Here is a 14146-nt window from a genome sequence, read left to right on the forward strand (position 1 = left end):
TGATCTTTATTACATATATATTTTTAAGCAATTTAACCAAATTTGTTAAATTTTTAAAACTGTCAGACTCAGAAGTAGGGACAGAACAAAAAAATGTTTTTAATTTCTTTTACATACAAGGGGGGGTGTCAATCAAAGCTCTGTAGAACACTAAGTAGAAGACAGGACCATCCAAATGATTTGAGAAATTAACAGAAAACTGACTACACAGCAATAATTACAGCCAATAAAAATTGTTTTAAGGCAGACAAGGGCTAAGATTTCCTTAGCAGTTAATGATGACATGCACTGAATTTAAAATCTATTTTATTATAGAGATCAGTTTCTAACTAATGGAAATGTATCATCTGTTCCTTAACTGTGTAAATAATATTAAATTCCTTTGAAACTGGAATCTGCAGGCACAGGTATTCTTTAATCAATATTATATCATGTCCTAAAGTAAAAGCCATCCTGAGGAAGATGGGAGTTTTGAACTTAATACCAATATCTATATAAAATGGTACAGAGGAACATCACTTTTATAAAATAGGAATTTCCTTGTAAAAACTCTCATTCTTGACCCACAAAGGACTGGTATGATCAGTTCTGGGTTTTAGAACTTAAACAAAGATCCCAATGCATTATTCTACTGTAATCACAAACATCTGACTGTACCTCATTTGTGTAAGAAAACAGGCACCTGTATCAGAATCCATCTAACCTGCTAGCATGTCCTTTAGACAGCAGCCTGTCTGAGGGTCCTTCAGAAGCATATTCACAACATCATAAAGTTTGTGTTCGTATGCCAGCTTGTAATACAAGTAGATATCTTCACAATATGTGAGAAACTTCTTCAGGTTTTTCACAGCCGTATCAGTAGGCTGGTGTTGTTTATATCTAGACAAAGACACAGGAATGTACAGGTTAAGATGCTGTATGTATCTTGTAGGTAATCTGACACCATTACCTACAGTGGAGAAGGTGCGATCTAGATAGATTCTGGGAAGTTAGGTAAGACTTAACTAGCATTAGGGGCGTCTGATGAATACGGAAATTATTTAATTAAAAATGAGTGCCTTAATGCTTACCTTAATTAGAATAAGTTAAAACTCCAAAGGGGACCACTGATGTTTAGAATCTTTGGCCCCTCAGGCCAGCTGAAGAGCTGTCCCCCCATTTTAAGTATAGCGCACCATAAGCACAGTGTTTTCACTCATCTTTTTGCATGCAAAAAGATCTTTCTGGGGATTCTTGACATTTCTTTGTCATCTCCAGCACAGGGGTGGCATGTTATACTTAGCCATAAAATTCTTACCCATGCCTTATCCAAAGCAGAGGCATTTTAATACTTACTTTTTTGAAATCTCTTCAAATATACTGGTTCTTAATAACCTTTGTTGCTTAAATTCTTCCAGGTAATGAAAGTCTCCTTTAAGAATCACATGTTGGTATAGAATTTCAGCCCAATCAGGAACAAAGTCATAGGCCTCAGCCACAATAGAAGCCTTAAAAGGATGGAGGAAGAACACCATTAGAGCCTATCTAATGTAAAATTGAAGGCAGGTTGTTTTAGAAAACTTAATGCTGCACACTCAGACATTGACTGATCATTACCAATCATACTAAAAGGCCCCGTCTATCAGAATTGGTGTCAATTTGACATTTTGCTTCCCCTAAAAGCCCCAAAACACCGTCTTTGTTTCAGTGGATTAATAAAACTGCTGAGAAAACATCTTTTTCATACTAAACTTTATAAGGAACAGTGAAAGGGCTAATTTCCTGAAACCAACTCCTCATTAAAGGACTGTAACCAGGCCCCAGAAGCCCTGACTCCCTGTGCTAACCCCGGTGCACCATCAATAAAACTGCGCCTGAGAGGTGCTTGCTGAACCACTAGCAGGGATGTTCCTCTGAACCTCAACTGTCTAAGGAGCGAAAGTGTCTGCCTCCCTGCTGACCCAACAATGTGTCTCACCATTCTCCAACCTTTGCCCAAACATGCTAGCAAGAAATACTACTATAGAAAGGCAATTTGTATGTCAGACAGCTAAGTCAGGAGAACTGAACTGTCCTGGTTCTGACACTAGCCCTGAGACCTTAGACAAGTCATTCTCGGCCCCATTAGAAACATTGCAGGAGAGAGGATGCTGGCTAGATTTTTCTTCCGTGCTTACCTGGTAGAACCGAGGTAGGGACATGATGCAGTCCATCAGCCTGTGGCGACCTAGGTTGATAAGCATTGTGTTTTGGCCAGTGTTCAGAAAGTGAATCTGCAGTGTTAGCAACTTGGTGAGCCTGTGACAGTGCAGGGCCTGTCGCACGCAGGAATCCTGAGGGACAGGGTGGAGGGAGGCAAAATGAACTTTTGCCATCATCTCCCAGTGAAGCCTCCAGCAACTAAGCCCTCCTCCCCCCCGCCTTCTGCCACCAATTGCCCCATGACTCCCTCCCCCTTCACTTGGGAGAGCCCAGGGACAAAATTCCTAAAGGTACCAAGCTCCAAACCAGCCTGAACTAAGACTGCATGGTTACCTTCGCGTAACTCTCGGCGGCATCCAGCATCAGAGTCAGGGCCTTCAGTAGCAGCTGCTTCAGTTGGTGCCCATCCTTGATGCTGTCCTCTGCAGAGGAATAAAAGAAATGAGTGTGCCTGACTCCCAAGGCTGACTACTCCACCGCATCAGAGTGATCACGGGCTGAACTAGAAATATCCCAATTCGTGTTCACAGGGAGCAGATATGTCTCACTCAGTTAAAGGGTATTGGGCCAGAAGTACACAGTCTAGAGTTGAATTCAGTGCCCCATCTAGTTCTTCATTTCTTTCTGAAACATCAAGGCAGGCTTACATGGCATCAGCATACACATTGGTTCCTGACAGACGACCTGGACATACAGGCTACAAGACAGACAAATGCCTTCCAAGTCCCCTTACATCATCTACCTGCCCAGCTGGGGCCCCATTGAGTAGCTGCTAGAAGCTGAGGTGGGTTTTAGTCAATACAGTGAGCTGCCTTTTTAAGCCCTAAGAACCATCCCTGAGGGTGCTACTGTGACCTCTGCTCACCCCAGGGCTGAGACTCAATCAGTTTCAGCTGGATGCAGGCAGCTGCCTCATGGTTCTCCCCGATCTCCCTGCACATGCTGAAGCACAGGGCAATCATGTTGTGCTTCTCACTGTCCCCAGGGCGGCAGCGTTTGATGTAGTCAAGTAGGGCTGTCTTCAGGGTACCACTCTGCCCAAAAAAAAGGAAATACCAAGGTCTCAACTAGGGACTGCAAAGCAGGCGGGCCTGGCTGAGTCCCTTGGTTCTTAAAGTTCCTTAAACACCCAAGAAAAAGGAAAAGACAAAAATTAATATAAAAGTTTATGCTATCCTGAATATAAGGAAACAGGTACATCCTCTGCTGTTGGGAGTGGGAACAGTAAAACCTGTCAGAAGAGAGAAGCCTTAAGAATGCACACATGTTATTCTAACAACTCCATTCCTAGATCCATCCCTAAAGAAAGAAGCAGGCAGAAGTGCTAAGATGGATGTAACAAGGATATATAATGGCAAACAAAAATAATGCAGATGTTCAAAATAAGGGCTAAGAAAATACCTTGTAGCCATTTAAACATTGATTTGGGAAATATTCATAACATGTTTATCAAGTGAGATAGGCATACTATTTCATATTTGGACAGCATGGTAAAAGCTTTATTAAAATGAAGCGTGTGTGTATATATGTTTGTGAGTATATATGCAAAGGAAGGGCCAATACCGAAATGTTAGCAGTGGCTATCTCCAGATGGTCGACACAGAGGGCATTTTTCTGTGTTCTGTTTTCCAAGTGTCTTAACTTTGAATATGCATTACTTTTGTAATAAGAAAGTTATTAAAAGAATATTTAAATGTAGAAACAAAAATGCCTCAAAAACAATTTAAATACCCTTTGGGGGATCCTAAAGGTGTTCAGGACTTGTCTTCTGATGACTAGCTGGTCTGTCCTGAAACTCAGCACTGAGGAGAATTTTTCTGCTTTGTCTCTTAATCCTGCTTGGCTCATCACAAGTTTCCAGAAGCCAAAAGCCTACTGTGGTTTTTAAATCCTCAGAGGTGAAATTGGGCTGAAGCAATGAATCAGCCAAATAAGTGACTTGAAAACAGGCTCTGTGAGTGACATGCTGGGCGTCACATAAGCATGCTGAGGACAGACAAGCGCCCAGAGTCCAAAGGCCTGGCAAATCTGGCCTTTGCTTCCAAGCCTCCTTTCTGGTCATCATAAATAGCTCCACAGCTTTCCAGGCCCAGGCCTTGGCATTCACTTCCTAATAGCTCTCAGCAGCACACTCTTCCACGGTCCCCTGAGAACTCCACTATAAAGTTAGCCCTCAGACATGGCCAATTAGCCCTCAGAGCTGGCCAGTCATTTCTGCATGGCCCCTGTCTGAGCAGACACTAGATAGAGGCAGGTGATAGCTGAGGTGAATATGTACAAACATTTTCTTCACTATTTAGCATCTGTTACCACATTCACTATCCGGTCTGAAATCTGTAACCTTACACTACTGGTTGCAGTATAAATCCTAGGGAGGCCCTTAATTCCCTCCCTGCATATCCCAGGGGTCTACTTTGATTGGAGTTATTTCTTAGAAAGTCCAAGACTCCTAGTACATGTCATCCTGGAGCTCAAAATACCATACACCTACCGGATCCAACTTCTTCCTCATCAGCACTTCGAAGTAGTGCTTTTTATGCAGCAATTCAAATATGTATGTCATCTCATTGTACCTTCCAATGCCAGTGAGGAGACGCACCTGAAAAGGGAGAAGGCAGCTTCCATCAGCATCATTTGGAATTCTTTGAGCCAGACCAGTACCCTCATCAAGGTTGCTTGCAGATGCCAAGCTCCAGGGGTAGAAGGGCTAATGGCCAGGCTACCTTGCTTAGCTCCCTCTCCCTGTACCCAACCAAGGGCCGCTTCTGGGGGATTCAGAAATGCTAGTCACACCACTTGCTGCTCTCTCCTCTGTTGTCACTTGATAATGCTGAAGGGCCACCCTCCTGGGCACGCATTCTTACCCTTCTCACCACTCCTTACTTCAGTGCCCAGTGGCTTGTACAGCCAATTGGGTCAGTTTGAAGCCTAGAGTATTTGGGCGGTAGAGGAGGCTTGTGTTAGCTTATTTCAATTCAGAGGTAAGAGGTATGTCTGAGCCTTGTTTTGGGGGAAAATACAGTTGTCTTAGCCTCTGGCAAGGGGGATGACACCTGGGAACATAGTAGGGATCCTCTCGATTTCTCTTTTGGAACAATCTGATTCTGACAGAACTTAGAACCTGGAGCAGAAGGCTGCCTAGCTGGCTACCAAGTAGGTAGTGGTATCCTGATGAGCAAACTCCATAAGAATCAGCCTTGGACTGGCCCTCAGCCTATCTGCTCTCTCAAAGGTTTCTCTAGGATGGAAGGTGGGGATGAGGGGTTTACTTACCACCAGCCCATACTCCTCGTTGGGGGCCAAGTGGTTGTCTGTGAGCAGCCGAGCAGCCTGCAGAACTCGGATGATGCCCTCCATGTGGCATGTCAGCGTGAAGCAGTGATGGGCCAGAATCAGCAGCTCTGTGGCTGGTTAGGTGGGGTACTGGTCAGATAAGATTGTGAACCCTGGCCACCCACTGTCTACACACAGCCTGGAGAAGGCTCTTCACCAGTCCTCTGAGATCCCTGGCCGCACCAGCTGCAGCTCTGGGGCAGCAACCCTCCCCCCCTCCCGCCCCCGCCATGTCTAAATTCTCGGTGACAGTACAATCTCTCCCCAAAGACAGTCATGTAGTGACTGCACAGTGACCTTTTGAGGCCCAGGCACATGAGAACAAGGAATCCTTGACTTCTAATGATGGAGAGACACTCTGGAGACAAACTGATGGAGTTCATGCCAACATGAACCCAAACCCAAGGGCAGTCTCTATCTCAGTGAATAGCCCTGCGGCCTAATCAAGAGCCACGTGATGTTCTGCACTTCCTCTGAGAGAAGAGAGAGGGAAACACCGATTGGCTGCCTCCCGCATGTGTGCTGAGCAGGGGTCAAATCTGCAACCTGGGTATGTGCTCTGACTGGGCATCAAACCCTCCACTTTTGGTGCACGGGGTGACACTCCAACCAACAGCCACACTGGCCAGGACAATATTCTGCACTTCTGATGGCTTTCTAGATTAACAAAAGATTTGACTACATACAAATTCCAAACTATTACACATAATCATTGTAAGCTAATGAAAAGGCCAACCGGGAAAAATGTTTGCAATGTTGAAGACAGAAACAGGGTTCCCAGCCTTAATACATGCTGTGCCTTTTGGGCTTTGGTACACTCCCCAAACCTGACTACTGAGCAGTCTGACTACTAACCCTTCAGGCCTTGGTTTGGACATTTCCTCCAAAAACATTTCTTGACCCATCAGTCTGGCTCTTACTGTGTCACACCCCCAGTCTGGGATCCAGGGACTGCTGCTTTATGTTCACCACATCCCTGGTTTTTAGAGTACTTAGCACACAGCTGGTACTCTGTAAATACAGTTGAACTGGACTGGGAAGAGATATAGAAAGCTATTTTTAAAGTAAAATTGTTCAACCTTTAAAATTTTCTATTTATTCACTAAACATCATTAAAATGCCCTTTTTGGGTCTATTAAATTTGCAAAGTGAAATGGGTTCCAGGAAATACTCCTTTTACCTCTGCTTAAGTGGGAGTAAGAAGTGAACTTTTTTTCTGGAGTAAAAGTTGGCAATATATATATAAACTTTAAAAATGTCATGGAAAGATGTTAATGACAGCATACTTTTGAATCAGAGTTCATCTTAGGGAAATAATCATAGGTGTACACATAGATTTGCCTATAAGGATGTTTGCCAGTGTATTAAAACAGCAGAAAATTGGAAATAATACAAAGGTCCCACAATAGGGTCTATAATTAAAAAAAAGAAAGATTTTAGCCCTAACCGGTTGGCTCAGTGGATAGAGCATCAGCCTGCAGATTGAAGGGTCCCAGGTTCGATTTGGGTCAAGGGCATGTACCTTGGTTACGGCACATACCCAGTAGGGAGCGTGCAGGAGGCAGCTGATTGATGTTTCTCTTTCATCGATGTTTCTAACTCTCTACCCCTGTCCATTCCTCTCTGTAAAAAAATAAATAAAATATATTTTAAAAAATTGATTTTAGAGAGAGGAGGGAGAGGGAACGAAAGATAGAAACATCAATGAGAGACAAATGTTGATTGGCTGCCTCCTGCATACTCCTACTGGAGATCAAGCCCACAACCCGGGCACGTGCCCTGACCAGAAGTCAAACCATGACCTCCTGGTTCATAGGTCGATCTTCAACCACTGAACCACAACAGTTGGGGCAGGGTCTACAATTTTTAATTACATATAAGAGAAATACTGTGTAACCATTAAATATGACATAGGATATCCTCAGAAGAGGATTCACAACAAAAAATAAATTTTTTTAAAAATCAGTGTTTTTAAAAAATGATATAGGAGAATATTCAATGTCATGGAAAGATGTTAGTGACAGCATATTCATAAATTAATTATAAACAATATGCAAAACAATGTTATTTTTGAAAAATAAAAACCTATTGATTTGCATAGAAAAAGATCAGAAGGACACATACTTCTGAATGCCTGTAATGAACCAGACATTGTGGAAAGTGAGTGAGCTTTTAAATCACACAGACTGGGTTCAAATACCAGTTCTGCCATTTAATAGTTAATCAACTTCACTAAGCTTCAGTCTCCTTCTAAAGTGGTGACAATAATATCCACTTTATAAGGTAATTTAAGAGTGAAATAAGATAAATATGCCAAATGTTAAAAGGTTACCTTTTTGTGTGATTTTAAATTTGGGACTGCTTTTCCATACATATTCTCTAAACTTTCTTTAATGAACTTATGGCTTTCTACCAAGAACTTATAAACTATTCTGGAGGAGTAGGGATTGAGAGCAGGAAGGATCCAAATTGAGTTTTGGAAAGACTAGCTCTAAAAGACTTCTTGAAGACCTGTTTGGGCCCAAAACATGTGAGAAAATGGCCAAGAACTTACTGCAAGACAATTCCCCATGGGGAATGGAGGAAATCTTTTCCAACAACTTCATGCCCACCAAGGTGCGGTCTTGACACAAGGTGGTTAGCTGAAGAAATGCCTGGCTTTCTTCTGCTGGGGTGACCATCTGCTTCTGTCCTGTACAGAAAGACGTGGAGAGAGGCACTGGTTTCACCTTGAGAGAGTTGAGAGAAAGATAAGAGCCCCCTGCTGCCCTGGCCTGGGCACCAGGAAATAATGCTGAAGGAGTTCCCAGTGCAGCTCTTCTCTTGGCCTAGTGGTCAGCTGACACAACAGCAGGAGTTCATTAGCTCAGAGAAAGGCACAGCTACTCTAAGCATAATTGTAAAACAATAAATGAACAAAAAGCAATTATAACAAAATAAACGCAATGCATTCTCCTCTTATGAGTACAACCTGGCAACTTGAGAGGGCAACATGCAGGACATATGAGCATAACATCCAAATCCTTAACACTAGGGACTTGTGAAAGTTGTCTGAAAGGTTGAAGAAGCCTGAAGAGCAGGGTACCTGCTCCCTCTGATGGGGACAGTAGCTCCCGGGTCACCTCTTCGGCCACAAGGTCAGCCACCCTGTCTGGCTGCAGGCCCTGAGTGCTGATGAAGGCTTGGGCTCGCTTGCATCGGTCAGACTGAGGAGAGGCCAAGATTGCTCGGAGTACGGCCTCACCATCCTGGGCAGCAACATCTGTGTAGGAACAGCCCAACTCCTGAGAAGAAGACAAGTCAGTCAAAGCTACTGTTAGGAGCCAGGAAAAAGCTAGCCCCTTCTGAATTCTGATGTGGACAGGCTGAATTGCTTGCCATGAGCAGGAACCTTAAAAGAAGCAAGCACTGTATTCTAATTCTTTCCATCACTTCACCAATGAGCTGGATCCAAGGAAGAGAAAGTCTTGTCTTCAAAAAGCATCAGGTAACTTGTCTTGCATTGAACACTGAGTTTTTCAAATGTTCTACAACGTGAGAAAGTTGAATAAAAGGCAAGAGCCCCTTCCGTGTTGTTCCACAACAGCTGTATAACCCTCAATTTCCAAAGAAGTCTCTGAACCTTATCCAAGGCAAATGGCATCACTTGCTCCACTTTGTCTCTCGTGCTCTTCCCACTGCCCTTAGTGTCTACTGTTTCTCTCCTTCAGTCAGCACAAAGCCACAAACAGTTCCTGGCTGCACCGCTCCTGTCTTTAGGGTCATCATATTGCATTTTATTTTATTCTAAAACTTATTTTGGGCTCTCCCTGACAGGAAAGCTCCTAAAGCAAGACCTAAGATATTAGGGTTAGAAGGGACCCTCGTGGTCAAGCCATTTATAGATCAAGAACTAAGGTTTAAAGAAGTGAAACGTCTGGCTCTCACTTCTGGTTGGCTAAGCTGCAGCCAGGACTCAAGCCACCATGGCACTTGGGTGGGCATCCTCCCCATTATTTCCAAGAAATGATTTGTATCCTGAAAAGAGCTCCACTCCCAGGACACGATTATCATCTAATGGGCTGACTTGGCAATGTGCAAAAGCTACCTCCAGCTTCCCGCTTCCCTCCCTCTCAGAGGAGGTTCCTATGGAGGCCCCCCCCTTGGCACTACCTTGGCAAGTTCATACAGACAGAGGACCCGACGGCAGTAGTTCTTCCCATGGAGGCATTTGTGTGTCAGCGTTTCCAGATTAGTCACCATTTCATCACTGGGGGGCAGCATCACAAACGACTGACTCTCCAAACTTGAAGCTAGAAGCAAATAGATTGGAGGTGGTGGGTGGGGTGGTGGTGGTGGTGATTAAGCTGGTAAGTTAAGGCCTCTCCTCAGCCCACTATGGCTCTGCTTCTCTGCCCACAACTTACTGCACTGTACCCCCATCAGTCCCCCTGGGTCTGGGTCCACTTAAACTTCTTTCATTGCCTTCTTCCAGGAAATCCCAGGCTGAAATACTTCAAAGGCCTCATAGGCTACAAAAGACTCAAAGCCACCTAACGAGCACTCTAGAGATGATCACCAAAATTGACTGATAGACTCTCCTCTACCCCCTCTCCTCCTAATTTCCCTTATCAAATAAGTCACCAGGTCTAGCTGACTGTATCTCCAAAACACCTCGCCATCACCACCTTAGTTCCAGCCTTCATCACCCGGCATCTAAGAGGCTGTCACTGGTCCCTGCTGCCAGCCGCCCCTCTTCCCCAGGTCAATCTTCCACATACTAATCAGGGTCTTTCTTAAAATGCAAATCACACAAAAAAGGATCATCTGGATAGATACCTTAAGATAATAGTAAAATTAAAATCCACTCCTGATTAAAAACAAACAAATAAATTCTCTTAGTCTGAAATAGAAGAAAGCTTTCTTAATTTGATCAAGTGTTTCTATTAGGGAAAAGAGTAGATTATTTATATAACGCTATTTCTAATAGCAAAAACAAAAATGAAAAATTTAAATCTGTATCAATAAAGCATTGTTAAATAGTAGTACATCTGTATAGAATACTCTGGGGCCATTTAAAAGAATGAGGCCGTCCTCACTTTGGCAGCACATATACTGAAATTGGAACAATACAGAGAAGATTATTAGCATGGTCCCTGTGCAAGGATGCCATGAAAAAAAAAAAAAAGGAAAGAAAGAATGAGATCAATGAATCTATGTGCATTGAAAGAAAAAAAATGTAGAGCAATGTAATTTCATTTTTGTAAGAAAGAAATTGTGTGTGTGTGCCCACACACTGGCATACACAAGCCCACAAGTAGAAAAAAATGCATGCCAAGCAAGTAAAATACATTATTTTAGGAAATTTGGTGGGGGTGGTTTTGAATGGGTAAATGATTTCACTTCATGCATTTATGTAGTGTGTTATTTGCTACACTAAACATGTAATACTTTTGCATTTAAGATATTATGCATTAAAAAATACACTTTAGGACACAACCAAGATGGCGGCATAGGAAAACACCTGAACTTGCTGTTGTGCACAACCATATCAAAACTACAACTAAAAGACAAAACAAATATCATCCAGAACCACAGGAAGGCTGGCTGAGTGGAAATTATACAACTAGAAGGAAAGAGAAAAAAAGCGCATTGAGTCCGGTAGGAGGTGCGGAGGTGTGGAAGTGTGGAGGTACTGAGGCGCGTGTGCGAAAGGGGCTGGCAACTGGGTACACTGTTGTCTTTTTCAATCGGGAGGGAGATACAAGCTCCTGACTGCTCTGAACTCCAGTTCCAGGAGAGACTCTGGGGACCCAGACTCAAACGGAAACAACTGTCTGGCATCGGGCGGAACTCGAGGGCGGCTTTCTCTCAGAGGTGCCTGCAGCAATCATTGTTCCTGCACGGGGCTGCGGGACACAGAGACCCAGGGACCTCTTCGGGGCAGGGCTGACGGTCAGCCATTGCTGTTTGCTCCACCCTGGTGATTCCCTGAGACTCCACCCCACCCAATTTACAACACCACCCAAGCTGTGCACAGAGGCTTTTGCATATGAATGGACTTGGCCTTTTGCAATCTAAAACCGAACCAACTGCAGCTGGGTCAGAGAGCCCTAGAGCCTCCAAAAGAAGGCCCAAGGCTGAACAGCAGCTTGCACTGCTTCACAGCCTGGCCTCATCTGGGCATCTCCAACCCCCAAATAAAGAGGAAGAATCTGCAGATCTCTTTGTAGCTCCTACTGGGTGGCCTCAGGCAGTGGCTGACTTTGCATCTCCTTGGAGATCCAAGAGCCAGTGGTCACAGTGACACCATCCAGATTATAACTTCACATCCATAAGAGACACACTCAGGGGGAAGACTCAGTGAGCACCAAAGCCCCACTGAAGCAAGTCCTGCCCCATAAGGGTGTCTCCAGCACAGAAGTTCTCCCATTGTAGACACATCTGGTCCTCACAGACTATTGGCCTAGAGGTCAATTCCTCCCAGTGATTGCAATAGCAATCAAGGGTTAACTACAACAATACTGTGCACACAGCTCACAAAGGGGTGCACCAAGAGTGTCCACCTCAGGTAATTGTGGAGGCTGAGCCACTGGGCCCTATAGAACACCTAGCACACAAAGCCACTCTATCAACACAGGGAAGTAACCAAAATGCAGAGACAAAGAAACAGGTCACAAATGAAAGAAATGGAGGAAAGCAAACTATTGGATATAGAGTTCAAAACCACAGTTATAAGGTTAGTCAAGAATCTTCTAGAAATCTCCGAGAAATATAGTGAGACCCTCAAGGATATGAAAGAGGACCAATTAGAAATTAAGCATACACTGACTGAAATAAAGAATAATATACAGAGATCCAACAGCAGACTAGAGGATCCCAAGAATCAAGTCAAAGATTTGAAATACAAAGAAGCAAAAAACACCCAACCAGAAAAGAAAAAAGAAAAAAGAATCCAAAAATATGAAGATAGTGCAAGGAGCCTCTGGGACAATTTCAAGCGTACCAACATCCAAATTATAAGGGTGCCAGAAGAAGGGAGAGAGCAAGATATTGAAAACCTATTTGAAGAAATAATGACAGAAAACTTCCCCTACGTGGTGAAAGAAATAGACCAGCAAGTCCAGGAAGCGCAGAGAACCCCAAACAAAAGGAACCCAAAGAGGACCACACCAAGACACATCATAATTAAAATGCCAAGGGCAAAAGACAAAGAGAGAATCTTAAAAGCAGCAAGAGAAAAACAATTAGTTACCTACAAGGGAGTACCCAAAGGACTGTCAGCTGATTTCTCAACAGAAACTATGCAGGCCAGAAGGGAGTGGCAAGAAATATTCAAAGTGATGAATAGCAAGAACCTACAACAAAGATTACTCTACCCAGCAAAGCTATCATTTAGAATTGAAGGTCAGATAAAGAGCTTCACAGATAAGAAAAAGCTAAAGGAGTTCATCACCGCCAAACCAGTATTATATGAAATGCTGAAGGGTATTCTTTAAGAAGAGGAAGAAGAAGAAAAAGGTAAAGATAAAAATTATGAACAATAAAGTGACAACAAATACATATCTATCAACAAGTAAATCCAAAAAGCAAGTGAATAAAAAAATCTGACAAACAGAATAAACTGGTGAATATAATAGAATCAGGGGCATAGAAAGGGAGTGGACTGATAATTCTCGGGTGGAAGGGAGAGTGGGGGGTGCGGGAAGAGACTGGATAAAAATCGTACACCTATGGACGAGGACAGTGCGGGGTTGGGGGAGTAAGGGCAGTGGGTGGGGTAGGAACCAGGTGGAGGGGAGCGATGGGGTGAAAAAGAGGAACAAGTGTAATAATCTGAACAATAAAGATTTATTTTAAAAAAATACACTTTAGCCCTAGCCAGTTTGGCTCAGTAGACAGAGAGTCAGCCTGCAGACTGAAGGGTCCCAAACTCGATTCTAGTCAAGGGCACATGCCCGGTTGTGGGCTCGATCCCCAATAGTGGGTGTGCAGGAGGTAGCCGATCAATGATTCTCTGTCATCATTCATGTTTCTCTCTCTCCTTCTCCCTTCCTCTTTGAAATCAATAAAAATATATTTTAAAAAATACACTTTAAAGACCAAAATAAAAAGCAACTTAGACCATGTTATTCCCCTGCTTAAAATCCTTCTTCGGGGGTTCCAGTTCTAGGTAAGGTAGAGGGAGATCACTCCACCCTTCTCTCCCACTGAACTCAACATAAAACCTGGACCCTGCATGCTGCACCATACAAGGACTCTGAAATGGAAACAATAGCCGGTGGACTGCAGATAACCAGAATTACCATTTTCTTCCCCTCTAGTAAGCGCTAGCCTAAAGGCAGTGCCACCTAAAACCCAGAACCGAGCACTAAGGCTCACAGAGAGAGTGTGCTCCCCAGGAAAAGCCCTCTAGTATGGGCTCAAGGAGTAGGAACAGGAACTCCTAATGCTCATTCTCTCTCATCTCAGCTCCTAAGCAACCTTTTGGCCTTGGTGACAGAGGCTGAAGCAGCAGGTGGCAAGAACCAAAACTCAGAAAGGAACCTTCTTTGTGGATCAGAGGAGCTCTGGTCCCAAGAGGGTGGAGTGATTCTTTCTGCATTAACCCCCTGTGGTGGCCCTGAATGCAGTCAAATTCAGGGAAATGCAT

The 14146-nt window shown here is 43.7% G+C and overlaps 1 protein-coding gene across 3 annotated transcripts in view; it reads right to left on the minus strand.

The window, feature by feature from the left end:
• Window positions 1–75: 75 nt before the first annotated feature.
• SPG11 (SPG11 vesicle trafficking associated, spatacsin) overlaps window positions 76–14146 on the minus strand; it is a 98967-nt gene continuing 84896 nt past the window's right edge. For 2 of the 3 annotated variants that reach the window (XM_079768020.1, XM_079768019.1), the window contains 10 exons: window positions 9667–9806; window positions 8600–8798; window positions 8069–8206; window positions 5455–5588; window positions 4673–4780; window positions 3047–3215; window positions 2515–2603; window positions 2157–2312; window positions 1336–1487; window positions 76–879 (listed from right to left, as the gene is read on the minus strand). In XM_079768020.1, the coding sequence (XP_079624146.1) occupies window positions 699–879; window positions 1336–1487; window positions 2157–2312; window positions 2515–2603; window positions 3047–3215; window positions 4673–4780; window positions 5455–5588; window positions 8069–8206; window positions 8600–8798; window positions 9667–9806 (1466 nt within the window). In that variant the 3' untranslated portion in view covers window positions 76–698. Of the gene's footprint in view, window positions 880–1335; window positions 1488–2156; window positions 2313–2514; window positions 2604–3046; window positions 3216–4672; window positions 4781–5454; window positions 5589–8068; window positions 8207–8599; window positions 8799–9666; window positions 9807–14146 lie in introns of those variants that run through there. The other variant, XR_013813382.1, reaches the window with a different exon arrangement.

This window comes from Cnephaeus nilssonii (genome assembly GCF_951640355.1).
Source record: "Cnephaeus nilssonii genome assembly, chromosome: 4".
NCBI classification, from domain to species: Eukaryota; Metazoa; Chordata; class Mammalia; order Chiroptera; family Vespertilionidae; genus Cnephaeus; species Cnephaeus nilssonii.